The sequence below is a fragment of the Morone saxatilis genome, unplaced genomic scaffold, assembly GCF_004916995.1.
Source record: "Morone saxatilis isolate NCDOM2014 unplaced genomic scaffold, NCSU_SB_2.0 Contig7, whole genome shotgun sequence".
Classification (NCBI taxonomy): Eukaryota; Metazoa; Chordata; class Actinopteri; family Moronidae; genus Morone; species Morone saxatilis.
Genome location: NW_023340246.1, coordinates 19,739,983 through 19,755,188, shown reverse-complemented (window position 1 = coordinate 19,755,188; position 15,206 = coordinate 19,739,983). Strand labels below are relative to the sequence as shown.

General features: G+C 37.8%; 1 protein-coding gene across 2 annotated transcripts in view; it reads left to right on the top strand.

Moving 5' to 3' along the window:
• Window positions 1–1,858: 1,858 nt before the first annotated feature.
• The window catches only part of trim54 (tripartite motif containing 54), a 20,653-nt gene continuing 7,305 nt past the window's right edge, over window positions 1,859–15,206 (top strand). Inside the window, exons 1-6 of one of the 2 annotated variants that reach the window (XM_035678675.1) lie at window positions 1,859–2,320; window positions 3,704–3,882; window positions 7,772–7,952; window positions 10,801–10,896; window positions 11,052–11,285; window positions 13,543–13,565. In XM_035678675.1, coding sequence (XP_035534568.1) covers window positions 2,129–2,320; window positions 3,704–3,882; window positions 7,772–7,952; window positions 10,801–10,896; window positions 11,052–11,285; window positions 13,543–13,565 — 905 coding nt within the window. In that variant the 5' untranslated portion in view covers window positions 1,859–2,128. The remainder of the gene's footprint in view (window positions 2,321–3,703; window positions 3,883–7,771; window positions 7,953–10,800; window positions 10,897–11,051; window positions 11,286–13,542; window positions 13,566–15,206) is intronic. The other variant, XM_035678674.1, reaches the window with a different exon arrangement.

Genomic DNA, 15,206 nt, shown 5'->3' with positions numbered 1-15,206 from the left:
GTTTTATTTAAAGTGTAATCTGGTTTAAGCTGAAAGGATCTATATAATTCAGTGTATATTGTTGTAATTCTGTTTATTTAATTCCATTTATTTCAGACCTGAATCTCTTAAAAAGAATGCCTGAGCTAATTAATCCGTTTGTTCATTCATTCATTCGCTCTGTCATCTAGGTTATGTATTTTGGTCCCATCTGTTTGTTTGTTTGATGATTTTTAAGGAAATTTGGTCAAAAGTTTGGCCAGAAGCCAGACAACAAAGGATTTGTTTTTGTTGTCTCTCCAGGAATTTTAGGAATTAGATTTTTGGCAACGATCCAGATTAAAGATGGCACATTTTCTATTAACATATAATAAAAAATAAAGAAATAAAAAATGGTACAAAATCATTTAGAGAGGTAAATACTCTTTGAGCTTTGCAGGTCATTCAATCATGATATCTAGTGATCAGGAAATGTTGAGGTCCATATTCCTCCAATGCATCCCCACACTCATACTCTTTAATCTCTTTTATTGTAAAGGTATTCTTTATGTAAATTAATATAAATATGTGTATATAAATAATAATATTTCTCACATTTACCAATTTGACCATTTAAGTTTTATTCTTGCTTCTTTTAAAATTATCCTATTTCACTTTCAACACTGCTAAGACGTTTTCTGTTGTGCTTTCCTTTAAAAATTGTCGCATGTAGAGGCAGTGACAGGCACTAATTTACAGAATAAACCTTAAAAATCCACCATGTGTATTTTGTCTGTAGCTGTAGAACAAAAACTCCTCATTAAAATCCCCAAAATACAGAGCACATGACCTCAGTGGTTGCAGTCAGCACTGATGTATGCTGCTGTATGTAAATGGAACAGTAGAGGGCGTGCTTGATTCAGATAAAAGTTCTCAGTATGGTGTTGAATTGTAGTTGAATGATATGAGCAGCGTGTCTATTCAGCCGTACACTGAGATCTGGTTACTAACAGGCTCTCTTTCTCTCTGTTTTATTTTCACACTGCTTCTTCTGGCTCGATGACTCAATCCAACTCACTTCACCTTTTACATTTAGCAACGTTCTAGTGGGTATTAAATATATTAAAAAAAGACGTATAGATTTCATGAATTAAGCCCTAATGTCTAATAATAAGTTGTAATATATTTATCAGGGGGCTCTAATGGCGGTATTGTTGATACCACTCTCTCTGTTGACAGTAAGGAAAGATTTAAAACTACATACTTGAGAGTAAGGTTGTAATGGGAGGAAACAAAATATTTCAATGTTTTTAGCAATATTAACTCTATATAACTATATATAAGTCTATAGTTTCAAGTTACATGGGTCAAAATGTTGGCTACGTGAATACTAACGAGCGAGTGTTTGTTGACGAGAGCTAGGCTACTGCAGCTAGTTGAATGCAACACTGAATGCAAAATCTGTCAGATTTATCAATATATAGTCATCACTTTAACGTGTTTAATAGCTTACTAGATCTTTCTTTGAGAACAATATGTCTTAAATTTTACTTAATGCTTAAACAGTTTTCCCACTCCACTAAAATCTCTGTGTGCTGGATACTGAATACTGATACTACAAACAGAAGTCTAAGTTGAGACATGGAGCTAGCTGTTTATGCCGAAGGGCCAGAGGTCGCTTTATGCCAGCAGGATCTCCTCTTTAAGTATCAGGCTTCATAATAACATTATCATTTGAACCCCGGCACTGATCACTGCCATGATCCTCTGCCACGCCTGGACTTTCTAGGGGTCCGGCTGTGGAACGCGGTTTACACAGTAACCATAGCCAGAACAAACTGAGGAGCTAAAAATATCAACAGTCAACAGTCTGGCTGCTGTGGGATTGGGACAGGGGGCATGGGAGGGTCTTTACATGGGGGTTAGACAGGCTGCCAGAGGGGTAAAGGGATGGACAGCTGGGGAAACAGACTTTAGAACAGAAGACGGAGAGAAAATACAACTTAAAAACACATCTAACTATCTTTTGAGGGTTGAACAAGTCAAGAGTGATCGACACAGACCTGTATGGATATTGAATTGAAGAAGAAAGAGCTACAACTTTGTGTTTCTCTGCTTGTTATCCCTCCTCCTGCCTTCTCTGACATTTAACTCACCGCCCCTGGAGGTGATGAGCTTTGCGCTCGGCTTCAAGCCTCCGTCGGCGGGCAGTTCTGGGCCCGGTGCTGGCAGAGGAGCCACCATGGAGAACCTGGAGAAGCAGCTGATCTGCCCGGTCTGCCTGGAGATGTTCTCCAAACCCGTGGTCATCCTGCCCTGCCAGCACAACCTCTGCCGCAAGTGTGCCAACGACATCTTCCAGGTGAGATTGTGTCTGTTTATTTTCATGCCAGCAAATTTCAAGCACCTATCATTATTACAAACTGAGGTAATAGTTCAATTAATAGTTCAAAATATGGTAATCAAAGCTAAATCCAACAGGAATCTAGTTTCACAGCAGAATAAATGGATCAAAATGTCACATAATCCATATCCATCCTCTCCAGTTATGTCCTCAGTGCGTTCCAAACTGATATTTCTGTTAAAATATGACTGAATATCATAACAAGTGTGATGAACCATATTTGTTTTCTGTATTTGTATGTTGTTCTTGTAAGACATAAACATGTGTGGGCTGTGAAGACAAATGTCCCTCCCGGGACGATAAAGACTATATATTTAGCATCAGTTTGTCACTAAGGTGATTAGACTTTTACGTTCGGTCGCAGTAAGCAAATATAGCTGCATGTTGAATATACGTATTTATTGGTTTTCAGCATCAACAACATTCGCACTCACCAAAGAGAAGGAACCACATGTCACAAAATGTGGCCTTACGCTGGGATTAGTATCAGCTATCAGCAGCTATGAACATGACGAAACCAAAGGGTAATGATTGTTGTTGGGGCTGTCACGCGAAACAGTGGCGTCACGCAAGTTTCCAAAAGAGACAACCTGTGAATAATCCATGTCCAACAAGTGGTCGGCCATGATTCCTGGGAAATCACAGAGAAATTAGATTAGTTAGAAGTTAGATTTATTGAGCATTTTACAACACATGACTGTATGATGAGATTAAGTTCCCTTTATTCTACTCAAAAACAAAAGTTATGTACAAACATTGGGGTGAATAAATAATAAGTTATAAAAATAAAAGTATTTCTGTTGAGGGAGGAAGCTGCTCTGAGGTCTGGTGGTACGACCGCGAATACTTCTGTATCTCTTGTCAGTCGGCAGCAGGGTGAACAGGCTGTGGGTGTAATGCGTGCTGTCTTTTATCTTTATGACTCTATGAAAGGGATGCACTCATACCACTTATTTAAGATCAAATACAAGTATTTACGTTTTGTTACTTGCTGATACCAAGTACCTAGATGAATACTTAATAATACATTTACAGTTCTAACAATGACTTAAAACATGTTTTATTTTCATGAGATGTTTCGAACTTTCTGACTCTAACAAATTAAATTAGCTAATGTTGCTGTTAAAGTTGCTGAAAGTATCTCCAACCAGCTGACATTGCTTCTCCTCCACCTTGCTGCTCAACTAATGAGATGTTACGTCACAATGTTCAACCATTCAATAGTGTAAACTTCTCCAGTTCTGATCGTCAGTTCTGCCAAATCTCCACTGAATATCTTTGGGAATTGTAAATAAGATGGTGGGTATTTATACTGTTTCACTCCCTCTTCTCTTTATCCAGTCAGCGAACCCTCTGTGGCAGTCCCGCGGCTCCTCCAGCATGGCTGTCAGTGGCAGCCGGTTTCGCTGCCCGTCGTGCCGCCATGAGGTGGTGCTGGACCGCCATGGAGTCTACGGACTGCAGAGGAACCTGCTGGTGGAGAACATCATAGACCTCTACAGACAGCAGGAGTCCTCCAGGTGAGTGTGTGTGCAGGAGGGACCCCATATTCAGCATTTATAAGCACTATATAAACTTTAATAAACGTTTTATAACATACTATAATGTAGTTGTAAGCAGATTTATATATCTACATTTATTACATACCTAATATGTATCTGTTTATATACATAACTACATACTTTTACTCATTGAGGGCTTTACAATGATGATAAAATGACTAAAAAATACAAGATATTCAAATAAAAAATATAAGAAAACAATTAATTAATTAAAACACTAATAAAATATACAAGATAAAAAAAAACAAGTCATTAAAACAACTATAAAAGCAGTTCTTACAAGATATAACAAGTGCAAACAGAGGTTCAGTAATTTTCAATCATGGATTTAAATTCATCAAGGGGTACAAGAGTATTTATCCTTAAAGTGCTTTGTAAAAAGTAGTAGGAATTAAAAACTAAAAGCGGATCTTATAAGCAAGCATGAAAGAGAGATATTGCCTTTCTAATAAGAGCTTTATAGATCAAATAAATAATACATTTAATTAATGTTCTTAATACTTTTAAAGTTCATAGAATTATGGATTTTTTCTTATTTCCAGTTGTCACAGTATTTGTATCACATCGTACCAACAAGTTTATTAAGAAAAACTCTATATAGAATCTGAAGTACCGTTGTTGTAACATAAGTGAGTACCAGTAGAGAGCAGTGTTGTATTCCTTTACTGTCTTCAGGTTTCTGACTGCAGTGGAGAAACAGACATTAACACTGTGAATCACAGTCGTCATTAATTCATAGTGACAAACTGATACTTGAGTGCTTTTTTAATTAATGGTTGTTTGCCTTTAAATGATAACACCCTGGGGGTTATTTTCTCCTCAGTTTATTCCTCATTTTTATTCACTATATATTTATTTATTGTTCAACACCGCTGTGAAGTATTTTAAGCTTTGAAACACATGCACACTCTTGATTTTCTGTATTCACCCTTAGGTGATGAATACCATTTTAATGCAGTGGTTGTCGACTGCAAGTTATAAACATAATGTGTGCGCATGGAAAACATACTAAAAAGGAGAAGAACGTCAAAGAAAAACAACCAAAAACGTATAGAATTAATTAGTTTATACATAATTAATAAATAAGTGTATTTACACAGTGCATTGCAAGCTCAATGTGCTTTAGACACAGCAAATATGAACAAGATAAAATAAAACACATATATTATAGAGTTATTCATCCCCTGCCCACCCACCAACATAAACATACCCAGAGAGAGAGAGAGACAGGTAGACAGACAAAGAGATGGAGGCAGTAGCTGGCCATACAGAGTCTAAGAGAACAGAAAGGTCTTAAGCTCGCTTTCAAACGACACCACAGTCATGCTCCATCTGATCTCATCAGGCTGTTTGTTGCAGAGAGTGTGACCTTAATGACTGAATGCACCGTCACCAGATTAACTTCTGGTCCTGGGTACGGTTATGAGACCAGTGTCTGAGGCGCTAGACCATAAAATAATTTGTAAAAAGTGAGCAATGCTTTGAAATCAATTCTGTGTTTGATTAGAAGCCAGTAAAGTGAGTAATATGGTGAGTTTTTATCAGGAACACTGGAAAACAGTGGTTCTTCTAGTCTGGTGTGTAACATTTAGAGGGTCTACTGGCAGAAATGGAATATATATGTATATAATATCCCGAATATAGGAATTGTTATGTTTTTGTTACTTTAGAATGAGCAGTTTTTATCTACAGACACTGCGAGTCTGTAGATAAAAGAGCGGACAAACCAAACACTGGCTGCAAATACGCCCGTTCAGTGTTCAGTGCTCAGTTAGTTGCAATCTGGAACTTAACCGCTAGATGCCACTAAATCATACATACTGGTCCTTTACAGTTTTGTTAGAGTGCAGGATAAAATAAATAAATTGACAGTGTTTTTAGTAACTGGTGAAAGAGAAGGAGCTGCAGTGACTTTCCTTTTTGGTGTCCAGTCATCAGTAGAGATGGACACAGATTTAATTTAACATAATTCAACATCTATCTGATCTCAGATGTTCAACTCAGAGCTTCTAAATCATAACATCTCTAGGTGGGAGCTGACTTTCTGTGACCTTTTTAGTGTTTTGCTGAGTTGTGACTGCAGGGAGTTGCAGTAGAGTTGCAGTTTTACCTGCTTTGTGAAACAATTTCATAATTAATAACTTTAACAAAGCATCTAAGCCAACCAAATTCACTCTCACAAATGACCAATCATTGGCCTGAATTTTGTTATTTTGGTTTTTATCAATCAACTAACTAATGCTTTAAAGTAGATTTTGTTGCATAAAAAGTCAAATGTTCCAAGCAGAAGCCTCTTCAGTTCTGTTTTATAAGCGCACACACTTACTACAACTCTGCAGTGATATTCAAGTCGTCCTCAGTGTAGATTTGCCACTTTCACTCCAAAATAGAAGCTCAATGAGTCACTGGTAAAGAAGAGAGATGTTGGCATTCATTAGAGGACAGAAGGACAGGACTCCCCTCATTATCTGTGTGGGCTAAAATAGATGTGATTGTTCACAGTGAGGTTCACAAATGTTTTGTAACTTGTAGTGTCTCATCATTTTTTCATGTGTTGAAAAAAATTCTCATTATTTAATCATCATTTCTGTCAGAGACACCTACGTCAGAGGACAAAGGGACTGTTTATTGCATGAATGTTTGCTTCCGTTACAGGCGTTGCATTTTAGGATGCAAATGCAAACTTGGTGGGACAGTTTGTGTGAATATTCAACATTTGGAGTGGAAAATTGTTGCAAAACTACTCAAAAAATATAAACTATGTTGTTCTTATTATGTACTTTGGATACATACGGATACACGAATGGGCCGATTGAGCCATTGTGAGTAGTGACACCCTCTCGCTTCCAAGGTGGCAAAGAAACAACTGTTATCTCAGCCAAACTCTTGGCGTAGTTCTTCCATCATCCGCTGACGTCAAAATACGTCAGCAATAACAGAAGTAAACTAAGCTGGTTTAACAATACGGACAGTGTTGCCAAGTCTTGTGGACTACTGTGCCACTAGTACATGGAAATCTGATTCAAACTGCCAAGTTTGGATTAGGTGATAAATTAAACACTGGATGAACTTCTGGGTTCTTCCTCACTTGAGTTTGTTCAGGTGCTTTAAGAAATATGTCTGCACCTCATAGTTACGACACTTTTAATTTGGACTTTGAACTTTCTAGTGATTAAAAATAGACAAAATAAGATGAAAACATAGCCTTGATAATAAAACATGTTCATGTTATGTCAAAATGATTAGATTAAAAATGCAATATGAACGTTTATTTCATAGGTGTTTGTCTAATGATGATATGGTAACAGAGGTTGGAGGCCCTAAAAACATATGTTGTCAATCAGCTTCTTTTTATGAATGATGGGATCCTACATCAACACACTGTTTTCTTCCAAATCCAAAACAGTTTTCAGCTCTTCTTATTGGACTGATATGTCACATATTTCTGTGCACCAATCAGTTTAAAATATATCAGTTCAGTGTGTACCACTTAATTGACCTCACTCACCAGTGCACTTCACTTCATTCCAGTTTACTTCCCTCCACTTTATTTCATTTTACTTCACATCATTTCAGTTTACTCCACAACCACGCCACATGACTCAAGTCAACCAAACTTCACTCCACTTTGATTCACACCAGGCCACTCACACAGTACTTCACTTCCCTCAACTTCAGTTTACTTCTTTTCACTCTACTTTATTTATGTTTGGGGTTTTTTTAAATTATGTTTATCAGGATTTTATTCCCCCCCCCCCGCAACAAAATATACAATCAATCAGTACATACATCAACATGAACCTTTTTACAATCCATTTATACTTTTTATACTACTTGTCTCTCCCAGGCTTGTGGACATGAAGCCGGAGCAGCAGCAGCAGCAGCTCATGTGTGAAGAACACGAAGAGGAGAAGATCAACATCTACTGCCTCTCCTGTCAGACGCCGACCTGCTCTATGTGCAAAGTGTTCGGGAAACACAAAGACTGTGATGTCGCGCCGCTCAGCAGCGTCTATATGATGCAGAAGGTAAAGAATCAATTCTGCATTAATTAAAACAAGGTCTAACCGGTTGTTTCCCTGTAATCCACTTGACTTTTTACATCACCCCACTCCACATCTCTTCCAATCACTCTACTCCACTCCACATTACTGCTCTCTGCCTCACTTCATTTTAGTATTTTTATATGCACTTCCATAGATTTTGTACTTTTATCTATTTTGAATTCAAGAGTTTGTTCTTTTATTGGCTGCATCATATTCCTATTTTTTTATGTTATACAGGAGACCTTAAATGGGTTGCTTTAGCTTTCTAAGTGGTTTATAAATAAAATCATTATTATAATTATTATTTCTAATACACTTAACTTCACTCCACTTTCAGGCAAAGTAATGAAACAAAACCAAAAGATTCCTCCAGAGACGAACAGTAGTTGGTGCAGTGTGCTGGAAGTGAGCTGGCAGGTTGTTGGAGCAGCAGAGCTCCCAACTGAAGCTTGTTTAAAGGTCAAAGGACCATCAAGAGTGTACACAATAGTCTAAACTCTAAAAGTGTGTGTGGGTGGGCAACAAGAGACGATGGCCTTTGTCTTCCTTCTTTCTGTTTCTATTTTTAAACCTTTCTCTCTTTCCTTTTCTGTTTGGATTCCCAGTGTCTCTTTCCAATCTTCAGGGAAACACCAACACAAACCAATATGCACACTGACCTACCACCCAGTGCAAATAAATACTGTAGGTAACCACTGAGATCAGGACACACCTGTACACACCTCGTCATTGGTGGAACAAGTAGAAAAATAGAAACATCACAATTTAGTGTACAAGTAAAAGTAGTTTTATTGAGAAAATGTTCTTAAAATATAAAAGTACTCACTATGAAGCTAAACTGGGCTTTGTCTTTGTCACATTATTATATATTTCACTTATGGATTATTGATGCGGTAACATGTAAGATGTATCTTTATATTGAGGCGGGATGCAGTTAATTTTATAAATTTCTCCTCATGCATTGTATTTTATAATACAATATTATTTAAAATCTGCAGAGTAATTAGTATTATTATAGCATTATACTAGAGTAAATGTACTGTCCACGACTGCACCTGGTTATCGAGTCATCTAAAGATGTTTCTGTTTAATTGCAGAATCAAACAGACACATCAAATATATAACTTTTTTTATTAACTCATTTGTTCACGCGTGTGGAGACGCAAAGTCACACAAAGACAAAGTGCAGCAGTGCTGTCATGCAGATGGCAGCAGCAGTGTCCGGCATGTTATTGAGCAGTTGGCTTTGTTGACATTTCAGTGCCGGTCTCTGATTCACTCATCTGAATTTTAGATGAGGTTGTGGAAAGTTGTTGATCCTCCATCCTTATGCAAAGGTTAATCCGAAAAACAAAAAAAGTTGCTGATTTCATTCAGGGCCGATGGAGGTGAGAACGTTCGATGCACTAATAACACTTTAAAATCGCACCAGGGCTGTGCAGAAGCTGGAACAAAATATTAAAATGTGCATGATGTTATATGATAGTCTAAACAGATGCATGCTGGTGACTCATGTTGTTGTGCTTTAGGTGGTGACAGGCTTACTAACTAGAAAGTACTCAGAGTGCGTTCCTCCGTCAACACTGCACAGTTCTCTTAAGTGTGTCTTTTTAGTAACAGAAAATGTTTAGAAAATTAAAATCTGGTTCTGCATAGAAAAACACAGACAGACAAGAATGCCTATTGGTTTTCAGTTTATTTCAGTTTTATTTATTTAGCACCAATTCATAACAAAAGTTAGAAAATAGAGACCGTACTCCTTTTAAAATTATTTACAGAGACCCAACAGTTCCCACCATGAGCAAGCACTCGGCGACGGCGGCAAGGAAAATCTTAAGAAGTTGAAAACGGTCTTGATTTGTGGATAAAAACAAAACTTTTACAGTAATATTAGGAGTTATTCAGACACATAATCACTAACTTATGGCCATTTAAATTCATCATGTTGCTGTAGCGCCATCTATAGGTGAGCTGATACTTGTCCCCACTGTAAATCTGAGTCAAGAGTTATTTGGTGAAGATTGTCTAACAATAATCAATGTACATATTAGATATTGGCTGACTCAGTTTCAATCGAGTCTTTTTAGTTTGAATAATTCCAATTTATTATTTTTACTCGGTTATTATTAAATAGTATTAATGTTGATGGGAGGGTTGTGGTTCAGGTTATAGAGCGGGTCGTCTACTGATCACAAGGTTTACAGTTTGATCCCCACCTCCTCATGTCGAAGTGTGGCAAGCCACTGAACCGGGTTTCTCCCCAGCCACTGGGGATGCACAAGCCTGGAGGATTGCGTCAGAAAGAGCATCTGACATGAAAAGCTTATGCCAAATCAAATATGTGGATCATAAGATCTCTTTGGCGGGTTAGACAGGGCCCAATTTGCCAACAAGATGTAGACAGAAGACCCGCAGTGGCGAACCCTACCTGCCTCAGGGTAATTTAGGTTCTTATCTGCTGTTTTATTTTGGACAGTTGTAGAGTGTAACAGTAGAGTCGAAAGGCTGATGTGAATCCAGAGAGTGGATGGTGGTTGTTCTATCTTTCCACGTTGGCTAGCTTATAAAAGATTCCAAAAAATCAGGGTTACAACTGAATTAACTTGGTGGGAGTGAGGAAAAAAACTGTTTTTAAACTCAAATTGGTGGAAAATCTCTTTTGACCAAGAGGAACAATCACATAAGACACAAATGTGAGGACATGTTGCTTCGCTGGGCCATTTATTGATACGGTGAAAACAATATTAACACACTGATTTCCTTAAGTTTAAGTTATTTTCAAAGGAATGTTGGTTGGATTAAACTGAAGTGATTTTGTGAATGTTTGCAGACAGAGCTGAGTGACGGCATCGCGATCCTGGTCGCCAGTAACGACCACATCCAGGAAGTCATCTCTCAGATGGAAGCAATCTGCCACACTGTAGAGGTTAGACACACACACACAGACACACACACACACACACACACACACATATATATATACTGCACAAGTCTAAATCAGGCAGCAGGTGTTCTTTGTATTGTAAGTGTTTCACTAGTTTTCATCCTATAAATACTGAGTAATCTTCTTTCTCACCTCAGGACAACGGGCAGCGGCAGAGGGAACAGCTGGCCACCCATTTTGGCGGACTGGTGGCCATCTTGGAGGAGCGGAAGCAGGAGCTGGTGGGGCTCATCACCAAACAACAGGACGCCAAACTCAAACACATTCGCTCTCTCATGCGTCGGCACAGTGACGACCTGGAGGCCGCGGTAACGCTGGTGGAGTCGGCCATCCAGTCCATGGAAGAGCCACACATGCCTTTGTTTATACAGGTGGGTAACACCTCACATCAGCTGGTTAATATTAGTTAGTATTTTAAAAGGTTTATTCCAACAGTATTGAGACTCTGAATCTTTACATGTTATACTATTTTTAAGCCGAGAAAAATTCACCAAAAAACTAAACTTCGGTATTTTCCCCACATGGATTTTTAGGGCAGAAAGCTGTTATGAAACATTCACAGAAACTCTGGGACAAACTATTATCTTGAATTACAAAACTCGCAGCAAATTTAATAGCTGAATTAATAAAGTAACATTTAAACATTTTAAAAGTTATTAAAGTGATGATCTGGAGGAGAAAGTAATTGTTTTTCAAAATAATGAAAACCATAATTTGTTAACATAACACAAAGCCCAGTATGATGATGAGAAAAATGTTAAGGGATAGCAGAAGCATACATCAAGGCAACAAAATTAGTATTTTATGATCATTTCCCAAACTCCTAAAATAATATTCAGAATCCTGACTCCCAATTTCAAAACAACAGCTTTTTAAATTTTAGACTTTCTAATGTTAATTAACTGTATGATCAATAACATCTAATCCTCTTATATGCTAAACATTTCATTCATGCTGAACATACACGTGACACGAAATAAACCTTAGCAGTAGTGTTTTTTTCTTTATTTAAACAAACTCACCTCACATTTTACTCCTCCTCCATTCAATATAAAGTTTCCTGCCACCACACATCGATATTTTTCCCAGGATGGTCCGTGCTCAGTAGTCCCCAGGCCATATCTGCTTATGATCAAGGGCTTTATGTGCACAGCTGCAGGGCGAGGAGGAGAACGGGAGCAGTAAGCCCAGCGGGATGCCTCAGTGTCAGGCGCTCTGCTTCCACGATCCCCCCGTGGACTGCTGGGTCTCTGGTCCTGCATACCTTAAGACACAGACACTATCGTCACACACACCACAAACACATGATTAATTCATACAGCTGCAGGGATAATGAAGAGCAGGTCAGTCTCTCCAGTGCACTCTATCGATCAGCCAATTGATCACATGCACATACATGTTTTAATGGATGAAACATGCACATGTACATTATATCCACTGACCTCTAAATCTCTACAACTGTAGACTCATTTTAAAGTAAAGAGTCAAACTTAAAGACCAGGAGTTACATAGATCATTTTATTGTCCTGTGGACGAAATGCTGTTTTTCTGGAATTGATTAACTTTTAAACTTTAATTTGAAGAGTCAGAATTTGCTCAAAAATGATGTACAAAGCATCTTTGAATGTTCAAACCGCTTTCTGCCTACATTATATGTCCCGCCTCACATGTCGCTTTCACAGGGAATTCATCAAAGTTGGGAATTTTAAGGCACTTGACAAATGTTTTAATTGTGCCTTTGAGTCAAACTTAATTTGACTCGACTCGAATTTCGAGGCTCATGGTATTGTCAATAAAGGTTTCAGTCAGGCAGGTCACATATTGGTTTTCGTGCTAATATTATCAGTCAAATAATTTATCAATTAATGTCCAAGCATCTCATGTTAGGATTTGCTGCTTTTCTCTATTTTATATCACATGAAATTAATATATTTTGGATTTTGGACTTTTGGTCAAACACAACAGGCATTTTAAAGGTGTAGCATTGGGCTCTAAGGGGTTTCCTGACATAGACCAAACAATTAATAGAAAAATAATCATTAGTTGTAGCCCTAATTTGTATTTTCAGGACACTAAAGTTACTCAGAAATGGTACTACGCATGTCCTCGGATACATTTATTACAAACAAACCTTTTGACGTCATTTAAGGGGTTGAATGAAACGTGACAAAAGTTAAAATGTTAGTTCAGTTAGACGGTCCAACCTCGGTCCCAGTCGTCCCTGAAGAGACAACAAGTTGTTACTTCAATTCAGCATCCTCACTGCTCTCTGCGTCACTCTTGTCTCCTGTGAGGAGAGATTGTGTGTTTGTGTGTGTGTGTGTGTGTGTGTGTGTTTGTGTGTGTGTGAGAGAGAAAGTATGAGCCTCAGGTGTCGCTGTTTTATGTTCAGCCACATCCTCTGCCAAAGCAGGTGTTAAAGGAGATAGAGTTAGTGGAGGCAGGTAGTAAACACCATGAGGCCAATCTGGCAGCCGGCCGTATTTTTCTTAAAATCATGTTTTTATTTTATGCGCTGACGTGTCTGACAAACACTTCTGACAGATGTTGTTGGCACAGACAACTGAAGCACAATGTGATTAACTTTGTCTCTTTCCTCCTTTCTGTCTGTCTCCTTCACTTTCACAGAGCGCCAACGTCATACTGGAAAAGTAAGTCGAGTGTTTGTAGTGAAACTCATCAACTGCATGTAGTGACTGGTCAGAGTTTAATAATTACTGAGTCTATTTACTTAAAATTACTACCTTATACTTCTACTTCACCACATGTCAGAGAGAAATATTGTACGTTTTAACAGCTGTAGTTAAAACATTTTTTTGCATATTAAAAAAACCTATCCTTACAAAATTTTAAAAGCAATTTTAAGCACTTTCAGGGTGTTTTGTTTTACCAGGTTAACTGTGGTAGTATGTTTTGATCGTGGTTACTTGCTTGTTTATTTCCAGAGTAAGGGATCAACAGAGGACTTATCTAGCTATGAAAGACGGGTGAACACGCCAGGGGACAAACAGATATGAAAACGGGGTCGTTTCATTTCAAATATTAAACAATTGTTAGTTTACATGAGTGATTGTGATGAAACAACCAGAATATGTTGAAAATCAATCACTTTTCAGTCAGTATATTCAAATTCAAGCATATTGCTAACATTAAAAACATAACGGTTAAATTAAGAATTTTCCAAATTTTCCAGACTTTTTTAATAAACCCTGGTTTTTATACAGTAAACTGAACTACATAATAAGAGTATATAAAGTAGCTCCAAATCAACCAACCATTAAAATAAAGCTTAAATATTAAGACACCAGTTATCTTATGTTAATATTAGGAGCCATACGTTATTATGAGTACTTACAAAAGTAATCCACTGATTTAATACTGAACTTTAATAAAGTTAAATTACAAGATACAGATTTTTTTGTTGTTGTAAGAACCAAAGCAGACCCTACATTTCCCATAATGCAATATGATAGCATCCTTTGTTAGTCTTTTATGTCTTTCAAACGTTAAGTTTATAACACAGACTTTCTGTTCTCAGATAACTTAAAGACCCTACATGGTACTTTTATTTTAACCAGTTAAAAAATAATATTTTACGGGTTTAAGTGATGATATTTTCTCAAATCTTCTACAGGGGAAACAACATCATACAGTTTTTACAGGCTTAGTAGGACTCCTGGTGTCTAGTAAACTGATTAAAAGTGAGTAAAATCTATGGAGCTCCCCATTAAGTAAATCATCTGAATACTTCTTCCTGCCCTGCTGGTAAATAATCACATTTAACAGATTTCCTCACACTGAAGTGTGGAGCATAAAACATTGTAACATTCCCACTTACTGTCCATGTAACTATGTACCTATAAAAACCTTGTCACATTGGTTGCCCTATCAAATCTGGTCTAATAATTATGTCTAACATAAGGGGCAGTTGACACAAGAGTCCACAAGAAGCCAACTGACTGGTCCATTCCTGCCTGACCAACAGATAACATTTCCGTGCGGACAGACGGCTCACTGGCAGTTTTTAAAAATACACCTAGACCTCAAATATAGGCACCGTAATAAAATGTGAAAACTGCAGCTATGTTAGACAGGAGGGAATGTGTGGGGTTTTGTGACACCACAGATGAAGACTGTCTGGCAGATAAACACCCAAGTGACAACAACTCAGCAACAACACACCCCCAGGAGAGGAGACAGGAGAGAGCCACTGTGCACATTTGACTGCTGAAGCGGGGGGGGTTAGTCTGGGGGTCCAGAAAACCACCAAAAAACATTTAATTTTGCCATCA